Below are 15613 nucleotides of genomic sequence, written 5' to 3'. Positions count from 1 at the left end.
TGGTCTCGCCAACCACACTTAAACAGGTAGCGGTGTACTAGACGGTGAGTACTGGGCACTGACAATCCAACCTCTAGACTGAGCTTAGGCCAATTTTTTCATGAAACCGATGCTGCCAAAAATACGGGGGTGCGGGGGGACGAGGTGAGCGAATCCCGTGCCGTGATTGGTCCGTTCAAAGACACGGACCAATCACGGCACGGGATCGAATAGGAATAGGAATTATTTCTAGTGATAGATATTACAAGTATCTTTGATACTTTTAAACCACATCGTGTATATTTGTATATATACCGATTTTACTTGCGAGAAAGAGAACGAAGCTGTTCTCTTGTATACACACACACATAATTAAGAAAATGATTAACACATTTTGCCGAGATTTTCAAGTACTGATATTTCAACTTGGTTACTTATTCTGTTAGTTTAAAATATGTCATATAATTTGGTTGATATTTTGAGTTCATATAAATTTGGAGTACTTAATTGTAATATGCAAATAACAGTTAATTCAATCATCATAAGATAATAATAACTTAATAAGAGTTTAAATTTCATTCACTGTTCAAAAATAAATTGCATAGAATACATAACTGATTAATTTCTAAAATATAAATAATGGAAATTATACTGAATGAATAACATTCTCTAGTAGTACCTACCTATAGTATACACATAGATTGCCAAGTAGTTTGAGTATTTACATATAATACCTAGTTAAAGTATTGAAACTGCAACCTAGTTTAAATATTCAAATGATACTTTATTCTAAGAAAGACACGACACGGACCAATCACGGCACGGGATCGACTCGAAGATGGAGTAACGCTACCGTATGTGTGGCAGAGGGGGTAGCGCGACTATGCTATGTCTAGAGGTTGGATTGTCTGTGGTACTGGGCTATAACTAGAGATGCCCCGAATTTGCTTTTGGCCGAATACCGAATATTCGGCATGACATGCGAACATTTTGAGTCACAATTATTATGAAAACTGATCGCTAACAAAGCTCAACGTTAGATGACGTTAGCTAAGATATATTTTTGTTGAACAGCATTAATGAATAGAGTCAAACAAAACGTACTCATGATAAAAATAAAATGTTTTTTAATCAACAAATGCTCAAAAAGGGGTCTTCGTATTTAAAAACTTTCCAAGAACATCTAAATATACCTACATAGTTATTGGTTAGTTTTATTGTGCAATTTTTCTTTTTAAGTTGGTGCAACAGATATTCGGTATTCGGCCGAATAGTAGGCAACACTCGGCCGAATACCGAATATTCGGCAAAGTGGCCGAATAGGCCGCATACCGAATAGTTGCCGAATATTTGTGGCATCTGTAGCTATAACCTTGAAATTCGCAATTTGCGGGTATTTTTCTCTTTCACCCTAATTACGCCTTCATTGAAGTAAAAGAGAAAGATCCCCGCAATTTCCGAATTTCTGTTTTCGCGGTAGCCCCTCTGACTAAGGACTAGTTGCACCAACTACAATTAGCTGACTGATCTACGTCACTCAGCAGCGAACTATACAACTTCCCAAAGAAAATTTTGCGAACGCTTTAACGGTGACAAATGGTTTGGTGCAAGTGTTGCAACAGATTTTAAGTAATATGAGATCGGAGTTAACATATAACGGTGACAGATACCTATAGACTACATAGAGTTATCTATACTAGGTAACCTAACGGTGTTAAAAGAAACATGGCAACTGTAGTGTAGTGTACCTATAACTTAGAGAATATAACCAAACGGAGACGCCTTGTCTGTAATTATCTGTACAAAAAAGTCTGCCGATTTTTGCGGTGGACGGGCACGTCAAATGTATACCTACGTAACGTAAAAATAGCCATGTCAGATAAACGTCACTCCATACATTGTGTATGACCATTCGCCGCCTATTTTCGACAGATGGGAACGCCTGTTAATGGCTAATCCTCTAAGACCTATAACGGTGACAAATGTTGACTATATAAAGTCCTCGACTGTAAGTAACCTAACGGTGACAATACTTTACTGTAGTGGATCAAAAACTAAAAAATACATTGCTCTAATTTAAACCTTATTGTTACAGCCATGAAGGCGGAATTCGCGCGCAGGTAAAGCACGCCACGACGCATCGAGTGTTAACTAGTCCATCGCAGCCGCATACTGGTGAACAACGTGTTTTATCCCGCTCCCTCCTACTCAACTAGAGCAGGACAACTGCGTATGTTCGTGAAGTAAGGAAAATAATATTTTTTATGTTTTTTATGTTAGTTTGATCCATTATTATTTCCAGTTTTTACAGCGAATGAGGAATAAGAAAACGTATTAACAGATCGGTTATTGATTAACCAGTCGAAAGAGGCTTAATTAACATTGGTTAGATGTGCCATTTCCAACCAAAAAGTTATTTATCGTCGGTTGTCAATAAGGCGCTATTTCCATATAGCTTCAATTCGAAATCAACCTTATCGACAACCGACAACGTGGTAGCTTTTGGTTGAAAAGTTCACATATGATGTGATCACCTATGTAAAATATAAATTATTGCGAAATTAACGATTAAGTTTCAAAACTGCGAAGTGATTTTATGTAAAGAGATGTAACGAACAACGCTTGCTCTCAATTCTTTGTGATATTTATCACTTGTACGTCTATTACACCATAGAGAAATATAGTAAGACAAGAGTGCTCACTCCATACATCAGTTTTGGTACCAAAAAGACTATTATTTTCAGTGTCGACATCTAGCATCGAGTAGGGGAATTATCAGTACTGCTACTTGACAATAGATGTAGTACCGATAGGAAAGTCTAATACTTTGGTTTCCCCCAAAAGCGGTGCCGTCATATAGCGGCCGTCTCCATACAAATACTGCGACATCCATATTTAGCCGTATTATTTAGTATGGAGACGGCCGCTATATGACGGCACCGCTATCCTAGGAAAACCGATCTTTATGTTGTTGAGCATTAAATTTTGCTACATCTATTGTCAAGTAGCAGTACTGATAATTCCCCTACTCGATACTAGATGTCGACACTGAAAATAATAGTCTTTTTGATACCAAAACTGATGTTTGGAGTGAGCAATCTATGTATTTTTTTTTTCTTTATGATTACACTCGTGTTTTGATCTATTTGTGTATTGAAGCATTGATGTCACTTTGAAACGTGATGACTGTGAACAAACCCTATATAATGATAATGAGCCTGATTTACAATATTTCGCCGGTCTATTATATTATATTATTACTAGCGATCCGCCCCGGCTTCGCACGGGTTAACAACTTATACATAAACCTTCCTTTTGAATCACTATCTATTTAAAAAAACCGCAACAAAATCCGTTGCGTAGTTTTAAAGATCTAAGCATACATACAGACAGACAGACAGCGGGAAGCGACTTTGTTTTATACCGTGTAGTGATGGGGTTGACTTGTTCACCAGTAAACGCGGTAACTTGTGATCGTATGACGTATGTTCGTGTAATGTTAATTAGCACCGCGGACTCGAGGTCATACCGCAAAATCCGTGTCTCTGTCACTCCATAAGAAAACGATAGAGATAGATGATTTCGTGATAAGGCGCCAGAGGTTTAGAGCATTTAAGTAACTAATTAAAAAAAAACGATTGTAGTAAAATATTAAAAGTTCTAAGTCCGCGGACGACGTTGCATGTTAAGGGGCGTTCAAGTATTACGTAACAAATTTGGGGGGGGGGGGGGGGGTCTTGTAAAACGTTACAATGCGTTACAGGGGCGGGAGGGGGGGTTTGAACTACGCGTTACGCAACATTGTTTTTTTAGCCCTTCAGAACTTTTCGCCACTTTATGGTACTTTACGCCACATAATTGTGGCCTTTAGGTAAAAAAATGGTCACTTGGTGGTTACGTAACGTTTTACTAGGGGGAGGGGGGGTACAGAAAAACGTTACGGCGCGTTACATGGGGGGAGGGGGGGTCAAAAAAATGTCCAAAAATTGCGTTACGTAATACTTGAACGCTCCCTTAAATCGGTCTATAAAGCCATTCAGTGTGATTTTATTGTGTAACAATATTTAAATATAAACCAGTATTTTTCAAAAAATAACGGTTTAATGTTATATGATAAAATCGTTAGTATCCTATCGAGCGATTAATAATGAATAATGTAGAATTAGCGCACGGATATCGAAGCAGAAAGCAAGTTGTGTTTTTTTAATTTTATACTTAAATAAATATTTATTCGGATACGTATAATGTACGTAGTTATAAGGATACGGAGGCGCCCTCGCGACATTTACTATTGATTATTATATTACTAACCCTCTTTTGTACAAATGTCTTATTCACTAATTTAAGATTGTAATATATAAAATAACTCGTACGCACACTTAGCGTCGTTCATGTATCATTCACTATTCGTATATTATTATAAACTATAATCCTAGCCCATCTTAATGTCTTTGTCTTTTGTAAATGAGATATAATTTATTATAAATTCGTTACGTAATCAATAGTAAATATTGCAAGGAGCTTAAAGTATGTGTAATATTCATTTAGCGTCAAGTTATACCTAGTATTATTCGATATTTATTGACTATAAACGCGTATTTTGTACGCGTCACCTAGTTATAAATACTTTATACATAATGTGTAATGAATGTATGTTACTGGTTTTTTTACTCCATTGCCGGTGTTTTATATAAACGTAACATTGACATCCAAATCTTCCCATAATAGTATTAAGTCTTCCATAAAACATAAGTTTCAGCAGTTTTTCATAGATAATTACCAAATGGCACGCATATATAATAATCTTACTTATTTAGTAAACTGCTTGCTTACCTAAAAATGCAAATTTGGACAAAAAGTACTTCAAAAAAATCACGTACAGATATATGCATAATTAATATAATTATTTTCCATCTGATTTTCACGGAAACGTACGAAGAGCGTACTAACTTGTCTTGCTATTTCAGTCAGTCTCGGTACAAAAAGTACTGAGGTTGACTGAAGTAGCATGACAAATACGATCGTTTCCGAGAAAATACGATGGAAAACAATTATGCAATACATCTGTACCTTATACCACAGGGCGGACACGCCATACATGAAAAATGATTTGCGTTTATATGTGTGCGCGGCACGTCTGTACACGCGTCATTGAGTTTCTGACGGAATCCTGACGGAATCTCAGTAGAGCGACTTACGCACACATTCATGTCGCGGGCGAGGTAATCCGAGTCGGGGCGGGGCGGTGCGTGTCCGTTCTGTATGATAATACTATTACTTATTCTGTGCTTATACTATCCTGAGACAAAAAGTTGTAAGTGCCAGAAAATATTATGTCCTGTCCTATTTCTATCCATGGTTGCAAGATATATTTTTAAACAACGACTACTTATAAATTCAGATGTTCTAAAGTAGTCTACTAAGTTAAATATATATAAGAATTGTTTTGTTGCATCGATATTATAAAGTCATATTATTATTTTAGAATTCAGATATTCAACATTTATAACGGTATTTTTAGTTATGCTTATGGGAATTTATGTTGAAGGTCAATTTTATATAAATAGCGGATCTCATTTAAATAAAAAAATAGAACAATCTCTTTTTAATATGTTGGCATTAAATATGTTATTTTCCAGTATTATGTTTATTGCCACTTAGAGTCTGCTTAAGGCTTGTGATTTTCTTTTAATTTATCCAGTTGTGTAGTACATTCATAGGCCAAACTAGACTAAGTGCTTTTAGATTTCTAGGCAAGCTTCTAACTACCGGCAATGGACTAAAAAAACTTATATTACGAAAATGTATCACATATTATTAAAAAAAACGACGAAAATTCAAAAGTACATTTCGGTACAGTTTTTTTTTAGTTAAAAAATCGGCTCGAGGCACGACTTTTTTAGTTTTTAAGAGTACTTTAAAACTGACTGATATATCATTCCACTATAAAATGCCAGGCACAATCGGCCTATTGATTTCTCGTACAAAACGAACACCATGCAATTTAGAAGAATTTTACACATTTTTTTTACTTTTTTTCATAGCGACCACGTCCTTTTTGGGATTCTGAAAATGTAATTAACCAATAGATGTTTTAACTCTGGTGCTCGCAGTAATACATATTACATTTTGTATATTAAGTATACAGGATGTCACAAGACACAATGAAAAAGTATGATATCACAATATCACCTCGCGTCTCCAAAATCAACCAATGTGTCTTGCTATTTTCATTCGAGTCGCTATAATTTTCTTGCGACATTCTGTATAGTGTAAAACGACCCGAGTATAAATAACCTGTTTTGAATAACGACTGATAAAAGCATTTAAAGATGTTGCCATAAGTATACTGTATCGTGTAGAAGCGACATTATCAAATAGCAATTTTACAGACGAAATTCAATCCTGTATATTAATCATAACCCCTCAACTTCCATGGGTCTGAAACTGTCACCCAAAAAACGACTTTAAGTTTTAAATTTAGAATTCAATTTGAAATTGGAAGGAACTAAAGCCACATTTAGACGGTTTAAGAACTTGCATGCAATATTCGATACATTTCTAACTACAGAGTACAATTAATTCCGTCGATCTACCAAATACCGTTAACGTAACGAAAAAGGCAATTTAATGAACCGTCTAAATGGAGCTTAAGTAAACAACATTAGGGCAAAATAAACCTTATGAGATTTCAATTAATTTGTGATCACAGTACCTAATGTAATGTCGCCTCTACACGTTTGATTCAAAACGGCCTTAACCTTTTCGACGCCGTGTCAAACACAAAAGCTGTCACGCTGACGCCACGTCACCGAAGTGTCAAAACTGAAATTGAACTTTATGCATATGCACGTAGGTCTATGTTGCTCTGTGGTCTGTGACCGATAAATCGATCTTTGGCGTTGAACCTACGGTGCGGATATATCGGTCATTGGCGTCCAAAAGGTTAAAGTGGTTTAAAAATCGTAGAACAGTTTTCTTGTGGTGTCATCGCTTTTTAATTTTGTATTGACGCCGGTGCATAATTTGTCAACTAATAAAAAATCATTCATTCACTAGAAGTGATTACACTTAGTGATATTTATAATATTGTAATATGTAAGATAAAAAAAATATTAGTGATAATTTTTTTAATTAAAACAAACTAACCAAATTTAGTTGGATTATAATGTTCATTGAACTATTATTTTATATTGGTCTCAGTATGTCAAAGATGTGTATTTATTGTATAACGTAATAGTTGGGATTTTTTTTATGCCATTTCGATGAAGATTATAGTGAATTTTATGATACACTGCGCTTAGAGAATTCCTCTTATGTGTATAATCCTTGGAATGATTGTGATTTTGGAACATTATAAAAATATATACTTACACTTAGGACAATGAAATCTGGTCACTTTGCATAAAGATTACATTACAGATTTTATTGCCGAGTTACATTCTGATTTAGTTTGCCTGTCAGAAAGTTGTTAATGAAGTTCAAATTCAATGTAACAAAAATAAGTTCATTCACGGCATAAAAATGATTTTTTTATTTAATAACACTAGCAATCATATTTTAGTCTAATATTGCTTATAACAAATTGGTAACTTAAATATGTTGATTATTCCTTCATATTTACGCAGTGTTTTGATTGACAATTTATGTATTATGTTTTTTTTTGTGGTGCGACACTAAGTGATCTATTACTGGCCATGCACTGTCAATAATAATGATACATACATTTCCCACATCAATATGAAGAAAACATCTTTGAGAAAATAATTAAGAAAGGTACCTATTGTTAAAAGTAAATAGAGTTAGACGAAGAAAAGTCTGCAGCGACTTTGATAGCCCACGCAGTGCAAGTGTTATTTTCACGTCATAAATTCATAGAAGTTTGACGTTTAAAATGGCACTGCGCGGGCTATCAAAATAGCTGCAGACTTTTCTCGGTCTGGCTCTATGTACCTAAACCGTCGAGCCTTTCCTCATATTTTTGTTGTTGTTTAAGTAATAGTAATCGGCTTTGTATATCGAGTATAAATACATCTCTACACATCTTCACCACCAGCATAGCATCAGCATTAGTCACCGCAACAAAGTTAATGTGATCATTATTTATTGACAGTGTCGGGGCTGCTTTATGTATTAAATTATTCGAGTGCTTGTACGTCAGTAGGTGCCGCTAGCTTAGTGTTACCATGTAGATTTACAATGTCCTATTATTTTTTTGTAGTCACTCATGATTGTAAATAGTGGTAACAAATTATATTTTTTTGTGATCATACACTTTTGTTTTTTTCTTTCATTTTACACATGGAATCGGAACCTTTTGCTTTTAACCTTTTTCTTGGCAACAAAAAATTGAGTTCTATCCTTTCAAACCTAGCTCGCTTCAAGAATTATACAAAAAATAATGAAAACGTATGTATCTTTTAAGGTATGTTGCCAAGAATAAAGTTAAAATCATATTTTTATAATATGATTTACCTTTTCCGCTTTCCTATCAAAACATACTATTAAATGCACTGCCGTACACGATTTTATTTTAACCCTTTATAGGGCAAGGGTCTCAAAAAAGACCACCCTATAACATCATCCTTTTTGTATTTTTTTCTTGTACAATTTTTTTTGTGCTATAGATTGGCGATGAGACTTGAATTGAGGATTTTTTTGAGCCTTGCCCGCTAAAGAGTTAAACTGTAACTTTTACAAATACTAATAATAATCGAAAGATACCGTTTTGGTTTAAACCAGTACCAGAAATGTATAGACATGATTATTGTAATATCAACCTAATGTTTTTGGCAATAAGGCGGATTGTTCGTTACGTTGGTCAGCGTCTGGTTAACTATTGTAATGTTTTACATGCGCTGGAGTCAATAAATCGATAAGTGAAATGTATTTGAGATTTCATTTACAAATTTCCTTTGTTAAAATAATATGTATGTTGGTCTTACGGTCTGATTATCTTCCAAGAGGTGCATTAGGTTTCATATATATGTGGACCAGACACTATCAGTAAAAATGACGATACTTTTGAGTAATGACATTACATGTGAAACAAGATAATGCAGTATTGTAAATCTATTCTCATGAGTTCCAGAAGCAATTTTGTTTTTGAATTTGAAACCTTCTATTATTAAGTAATAGTGCTCACGAGGATAATAAGTATAATAACATTTTTACTAATTGTGTTTGGCCCGTATTATTGTGATAATCAAAACACAGTTTAAAAAAGGCATTTCTTTTATTAAAAAAAGAGAAAATAAAATTACAGAAAAAACACATTGCGCAACATTTATAAATAATATCTATCGGTCATAACCACATATTATTATGCGTCAACAATTATTGAAAATTACAGTGTACATTTAGTTTATACAAAGTCAATTCACTGGATACTACAATTTTAGAAATAAATTGGGATAAATAAAAGTTGTATGCACGCTAAATTTTATAAATTGGATAGGTAATTCAGAAGATCTGTGCAGTATCCAGCGAAAAACGTAAGTCTTAGTAATAATGAGGCCGCAATATTGAATAAATGGTGGTATCTTGAGCTATCCTCAGGTTATTTTACAATAACCTTAATAGGAGGAGGATAGACAATAAAATGTTGGTTTAATTTACCCTATCTTTAAATCTCGTTTACATTCGTTAACTTTATTTTACAGCAAACATTATTACGCGATTAGGTCTCGGTTCTCCGAAAGAGAGTAAAAAATTTCTTCACATAGGTACTTCATTACGTGTATTAAAAGGAATATCAGTAATATCACACATTAGTGATAAATCACTTGTGAAAATGTCAAGCTATCTCCCTATTATTCAGGAGTACTAGGTCATTTGAGAATAGAGATTCTGAAGGTATAAGCTACTTTAACCATGTCAAAGGTTTTTGATAAAATATGTAGCTCCGACTTTTCCGTTTTTATAATCCCTTTGACATCAAACACGCCTAAAGTTGCCAGTAAACATGTTAAGATCGCCCGAACGATTTTGACGGACGCTATCAACATAACCTTAATGCTTTTACATAAGGTTCATATTAGCTCGCTTGCGCCCATGATCTTGGCGTATGAGTGAGTTTTTTATAAGACATATAGCGTTTTTTAAAGGCTTAACAGCTAGTATTTCTAGATTTGTATGTTGCCTTTGACATGGTTAGCTTTTAAAGGGCCTTTTTAAATTAATTATTCGAGTTAAAGTGGAATATTTTAAACATATATGAAGGTATGTATCGATACTTAACAAAAAGTATTACCAACTTAAGTCACTTTTTGGAGTTCTTTGTAGTTAAGTTAGCGATGAAAGCTAAAGCGAGTGAATGTTTTAAGTATTAATTATTGCACTTTAACATATCAGATCACAATTTGTGCAAAATAGCACTTAGTACACTAAGTTTAAGGTTTAATTTACCATTTGTCACAATTCCTCCGTAGGACCTTATTTAAGTTAGATAACAATATTAATAAATTAACAAAAATGTGATGTATATTTCGGTAACTAAATGTTTTTTTTTTAGGTTTGAGGTAGAGATAAATAGAAACATCTCTGATATACTTTGGTTGGCTTTTTAAATGGGTCCTTGGCTGAGTGCATTCGCCTTTAATGTGAGGCAGGTTTGATGATATTTTCGATTTGATTTTTTTCTACAGAGCAAACTTTATGAAACCGTAATTATTTAGTAATGTCACTACGTATCGTTGAAATTATCAGCATTAATATCAATACATAAAGTTCATTTACTACAAAATTAAATCCAAAATACTACAAATCGACCTGGGCACATTTTAACATTTTTTCATCAGCAGAGCACACTAAGATTTTAGAGGTTTCACATGATTGTTATAATATTTAGGTTAACCCTTTGATCGCCACGCCTATCATGTGCGGCGCGTCATCGTGAACCTTGTCGGAATGCACGAAGGTTGATATTGGGCTGAAGCGGCGCGCGTCAGTTGACGTCTTTGGCAGTCAAAGTGTTAAGCAATCATAGTTATGCACTCAGCCATATTGGTATAGGTCTATCGCTTAACTGAGACGGTTGGTAACTTTATGTTTCGATATCTGGCTTGGTGCAACTGGTTTTTATTATATTCGTCAGGTAAAAATTTAATATTTATCTAGAATTACCAAACTAAGTTTCAATTAACTGTGTCCTCACCAACCGTCTGAGTTAAGTGGTTTTTAGATTATTTTCAATGCTGGGTGGGCTCTAGCGATACCTAAACTAAATCTAATTTTACCAAAGAAAGCGGGTATCAATATCAATGGATAACGTTCAAAAGATTTTAACACTTATATCCATTAAACAAGGTTGGTTTCGCTATGACACAGTTTATTACGAACGTTACCCTCCAGGCAGTGTCTGAACCACTAATACCTTATAAACTAGTTTATAACATTAATATTGTAAATATATTTGTAAAAAAGCCTATACATATACAAAGTACAGAAGCGTACACAAGTGTTGTACTTAGAGAGATTTGTGGTTTTATATTCTGTTTAAAACTTGTCGACATTAATGTACAGAATACCTACTTTATGCTTATTTAAGTAAAAGTCAAGTCGCCATAATAATTTTGCATTATTTTCATCTCATTTTGCTCTCGGCGTATTCACCTAATCAAACCATTTGTAATTTTCGTACCTTTAGAACTTATAACTTATTGTAACTAATTCATTTAAGTTTAAAAGTGGTTAGATGCAAACTAAATAACTATAGTTTATGAATTATTATTTGCATAATAAGATATAGGTACCTAAGTTATGTATTATTTGTCGACAGGTTTAAAACAGACAGATTAAAATAAGTATTTGTTGGTAAAACTTAATGCTTTGTGCATCGAAGCGTTTTAATATAGTCTGAAAAATCACAACATCCTTATATTCTTGTCGGTGTACGGAGATGAGATGTAAGCCCTGGAAAAAGATAAATACGTTAATTATAAATATTGTAAACTAATTTACTTTTAATATCGTAGTAATTAAAAAAAACACAAATAAAAAAGATAGCTAGATAGATAGATAAACCATTTATTAGCTTGCCACAATACACACATTGACAGAAAAAACAGAAACAATAACAATATCAAACTAAAGCTAAAATCAGGAACAAGAAACTCTTTTTGCAATGTTAACACTAAAATCGAGTAGGTAAATAAAGTGGATTATCAGGATAACATCTTAGCTGCCTAATGAAATGTGTTTACTAAAAATATCAGAAGGCACAAACAATCGCAAGCATTAAAAAAAATACAAAACATCTGTGAGGTTATTTTCCTAGCTTACATGTATAGGTGAACCAGGATCTATTGAGGGTGCGCCATGTTGCGGAATTTCACTGGAACTAATTTTTTCATACTACACTGAATTGTCACCCTATACATGAGAATAACAGCGCCCTCTTGACAATTATCATATATTACTGGTCAGGCTATAATTTCAGGCAGTTACAACATGCTTTAAACTAGAACAAACAACCTTAGGAATAAACAACCTTGTTCATAATTTGAAATCGAGTCGGAGTAGAATAGTAGGGCTAAGATGGTCGGCTCTTTATCATTTGTCACCATGCCTGTCACGTTTTAACAGGTAAGTGCGAAAGTGACACATGGCGTGACAGATGATAAAAATGCGACCATGATACCGCTGCAGCACCCCTAGCACACGATTGGCGCGACAGTATCTCGCGGCGAGATAGACTACCCGTCTTTTTCTAACTATGTTAATAAAAGAGGGACGGGTAGTCTATCTCGCCGCGAGATACTGTCGCGCCAATCATGTGCTAGCCCGGCAGGTAAGTATAGATGAGGACGGTTTATCCTTATTATGTAGGTGCAACGAACACAAGATGACAAGACATCCAAAGCAAGACAAAACAAGGCAAAAGCTCTCAATACATTAGAATTAATAAAAGTGCCATGCATCGTACATCAGATCAAATGCCGGAACCACACTTCGCTATGCGTTATTTGTTATGCGCGTTATTCGGCCGCATACGACGAAGTGTGGAGGGTTCATTCGTCTATATTTGCTATATTTGCCCGCATAACGCATAAGCGCGAATAGCAAATACGCCTATCCATCCACCTGTCGGTTTTTGACACACTTCAAAGGACACGAATAAGCCGAATATGCGTCTCGACTGCCCACACTTCGTTCACTCATTCACTCGCTTACGCTTTTCAAAGTCAAAACGCACCACATATGTTTGGCACACCGGCACCAAGTTTGGCACACCGGCACGAAGTGTGGATGCCGTGTTTGTTGTTCGCTCACATAACAAATATTTGAGCGAATACAGCGTAGTCGCATAACAAATAACGCATAGCGAAGTGTGGTTCCGGCAAAACAATACTTTGAATTCAGGTCCAGGTCTAGGCGTCGGTAAAATATTTAATGTGTGCTCAATCGAATTTAAAGAAAATAGAAAATTCACAGCGTCGTGCAGGAGCATGTGACTTTTTTTTTAAACTATATTAAGTATTATTATTTTTTCTTCATTTACAAAGTGGTAAATATTTTAGGGTAAAAGAAGGTACATAAAAATGTATATTTTTTCATAAAAATCGGCGGGTGTTATTAACCAGCCTATCAATCATCAATCATTTCTGGATCTGATATACGAAACTACAAAAGTGCATGTTATTTTCATCGATAACTACGTTAAAAAAGTGCTCCACTTGTTTATGGGATTCTGCACTTCAACCATGCATGCTAAACTAACTGAAGAATGTGAGACACTGTGCTTAACAACGCATAAATATACGAATGTGACATAATTGCAGTTAAATAGAGCAAGTATTTAAAAAAAGGAACTTTACGCAGTGTAGGCTTATTTGAAATTAAAACTCATTTCGTAAATTTCTGTTGCTATTAGGAATTTTTATAAGCTGTCTTCTGATTGGTAATTTAGTTTACTATATTTTAGTTAAGAACATTGTATTTAAATTTTAAATAAATTTAGCGACGGAAGTTGAGGCTGAATTTTGTGCTAAATTAGATTTTAAAGATTCTTCGACTTCCGCCTTTGCTACATGCTTTCGTCACCCTAAAACCATTTCGGCTATCAGGTAAGTAAATTTTGAATCCCAATGTATTTTATTTTAATTTTAATGTGTCTCACTCCTCAGGTCAACTACCTATACTTCGTTTTTTTTAGCATTAGAAATAAGGTAAACAATCTTGATGTGTCTTTTAATTGAAAAACACATTTTAAAAATAAGTTACGGTAAATATGTAACAATTATGAATCTAATACGATCATTTATATTCTTCTGCTTTCATAAGTAATAGTTTTTGATTTTTAAAAGGCGTTTTTCAATTAAAACACATGTCAAGATCGCTTACCTTCTTGCAAGTTCTTTCTAATGCTAAAAAAAACGAACTATACGAACAACAAAAGCCACAACAACGTACAAACTTGACTAGTTTAAACCTTAGTGGAAATTGCTTGGTCTATAAAATTCTGTTTTCTTGCAGTCTTCTCACGGCTTGCTATTCGTTTAGCACTGGGAGCATGGATCTAGAAAAATAAGTTTAATACTAATGTTAGTAGTTTTTATAATACAAGGCTAATTTAGTTAATAACGTGGGAAATATATAATACCTAAAACCGGTTCGGAGGACCATTTTAGGTGTTTCTTTTCAATCTAAGATTAAATACAAAAAAATACGTTTACGCTATAAAATAAATTGAAAATATATATACTACTTTTACAGATAAAATTATTATTGACATATGATTTTTATTATGAAAGCATGCTCGGTCTACCAATTTAATCATCATATGGTCCAAAATAATTCATAGCAGAATTTAGGGTATAATATATCAAATTAATCACTTTTCACTATATGGACTAAAAGTACAATAAACATAAACTACATCTTCCTAATCATCTATACCTGTCTATGTTGCTGTATCATAAGAAAATAATACAATTAATAATATTTTTCTCTTGAATGTCATATACCTAGGAATTTTGCTAGCTCTGTTATCCCAGTAATAGTTATGTATTGGATCTAGCTAATTATAAATAGTGATTGATATTAGAACTAATGATTTGGTACCCCCAGCGTATTAGTTAATCTAGAATTCTAGATTTATTATGGACAGTACATTGTTCTCATTGAAATTGGTATACCGATCTGCCGAAGCGCGGACGAAGCACATGACAACGACATTAGTAAATAAAACATAGATACCTTCCGTTTCCAAAGCTATGGGAATGGGACCTGGCAGCAATGGAAGTAAACATACATATAAGCGATACTGTATAGTTAGTTACGAGATTGGCGGAGCGAGATTTGATATTGCTACGATGAGAGTTGAAAATATTTTTGGCATAAAAGCAAGCACTGCATCCGATGGTCAGAATATGTAAAATTTTGTTAACGCCTCGCTCGCCTCAGGAAGTCTCAGAGCGCATATTAGTTTTCCACCCTTGCTTTCACGTCGGGCGTCAAATGTACCCAAGGAAGTCTTTACCCTACCATACACGGTTAATTGTAACTAAATATAGTTAGTTAACAATAAAACCCTGCCTGCGATATATAAAAATGTGGAATAACGTAAATGTAGGTACGTACAAAATTTGTAATGGTTGTTATTTTGAATGAAAAATAACGTCAGAAATTACTT

General features: G+C 34.2%; 2 protein-coding genes across 10 annotated transcripts in view; one reads left to right on the top strand and one right to left on the bottom strand.

Moving 5' to 3' along the window:
• LOC134658666 (protein enabled) overlaps window positions 1–2222 on the top strand; it is a 41772-nt gene extending 39550 nt beyond the window's left edge. Inside the window, exon 14 of the mRNA XM_063514319.1 lies at window positions 2075–2222. Coding sequence (XP_063370389.1) covers window positions 2075–2103 — 29 coding nt within the window. The 3' untranslated portion in view covers window positions 2104–2222. The remainder of the gene's footprint in view (window positions 1–2074) is intronic.
• A 9521-nt stretch (window positions 2223–11743) lies between these two features.
• The window catches only part of LOC134658792 (uncharacterized), a 78019-nt gene continuing 74149 nt past the window's right edge, over window positions 11744–15613 (bottom strand). For 5 of the 9 annotated variants that reach the window (XM_063514438.1, XM_063514442.1, XM_063514443.1 and 2 more), the window contains 3 exons: window positions 15178–15207; window positions 14411–14497; window positions 11753–11892 (listed from right to left, as the gene is read on the bottom strand). In XM_063514438.1, the coding sequence (XP_063370508.1) occupies window positions 14470–14497; window positions 15178–15207 (58 nt within the window). In that variant the 3' untranslated portion in view covers window positions 11753–11892; window positions 14411–14469. Of the gene's footprint in view, window positions 11893–14400; window positions 14498–15177; window positions 15208–15613 lie in introns of all 9 variants that reach the window. The other 4 variants (XM_063514440.1, XM_063514445.1, XM_063514444.1 and 1 more) reach the window with 4 other exon arrangements.

Source organism: Cydia amplana, chromosome 23 (assembly GCF_948474715.1).
Source record: "Cydia amplana chromosome 23, ilCydAmpl1.1, whole genome shotgun sequence".
NCBI lineage: Eukaryota > Metazoa > Arthropoda > Insecta > Lepidoptera > Tortricidae > Cydia > Cydia amplana.
Note: the sequence above shows the minus strand (reverse complement) of the source record. Positions and strands in the feature narration are given on the sequence as shown.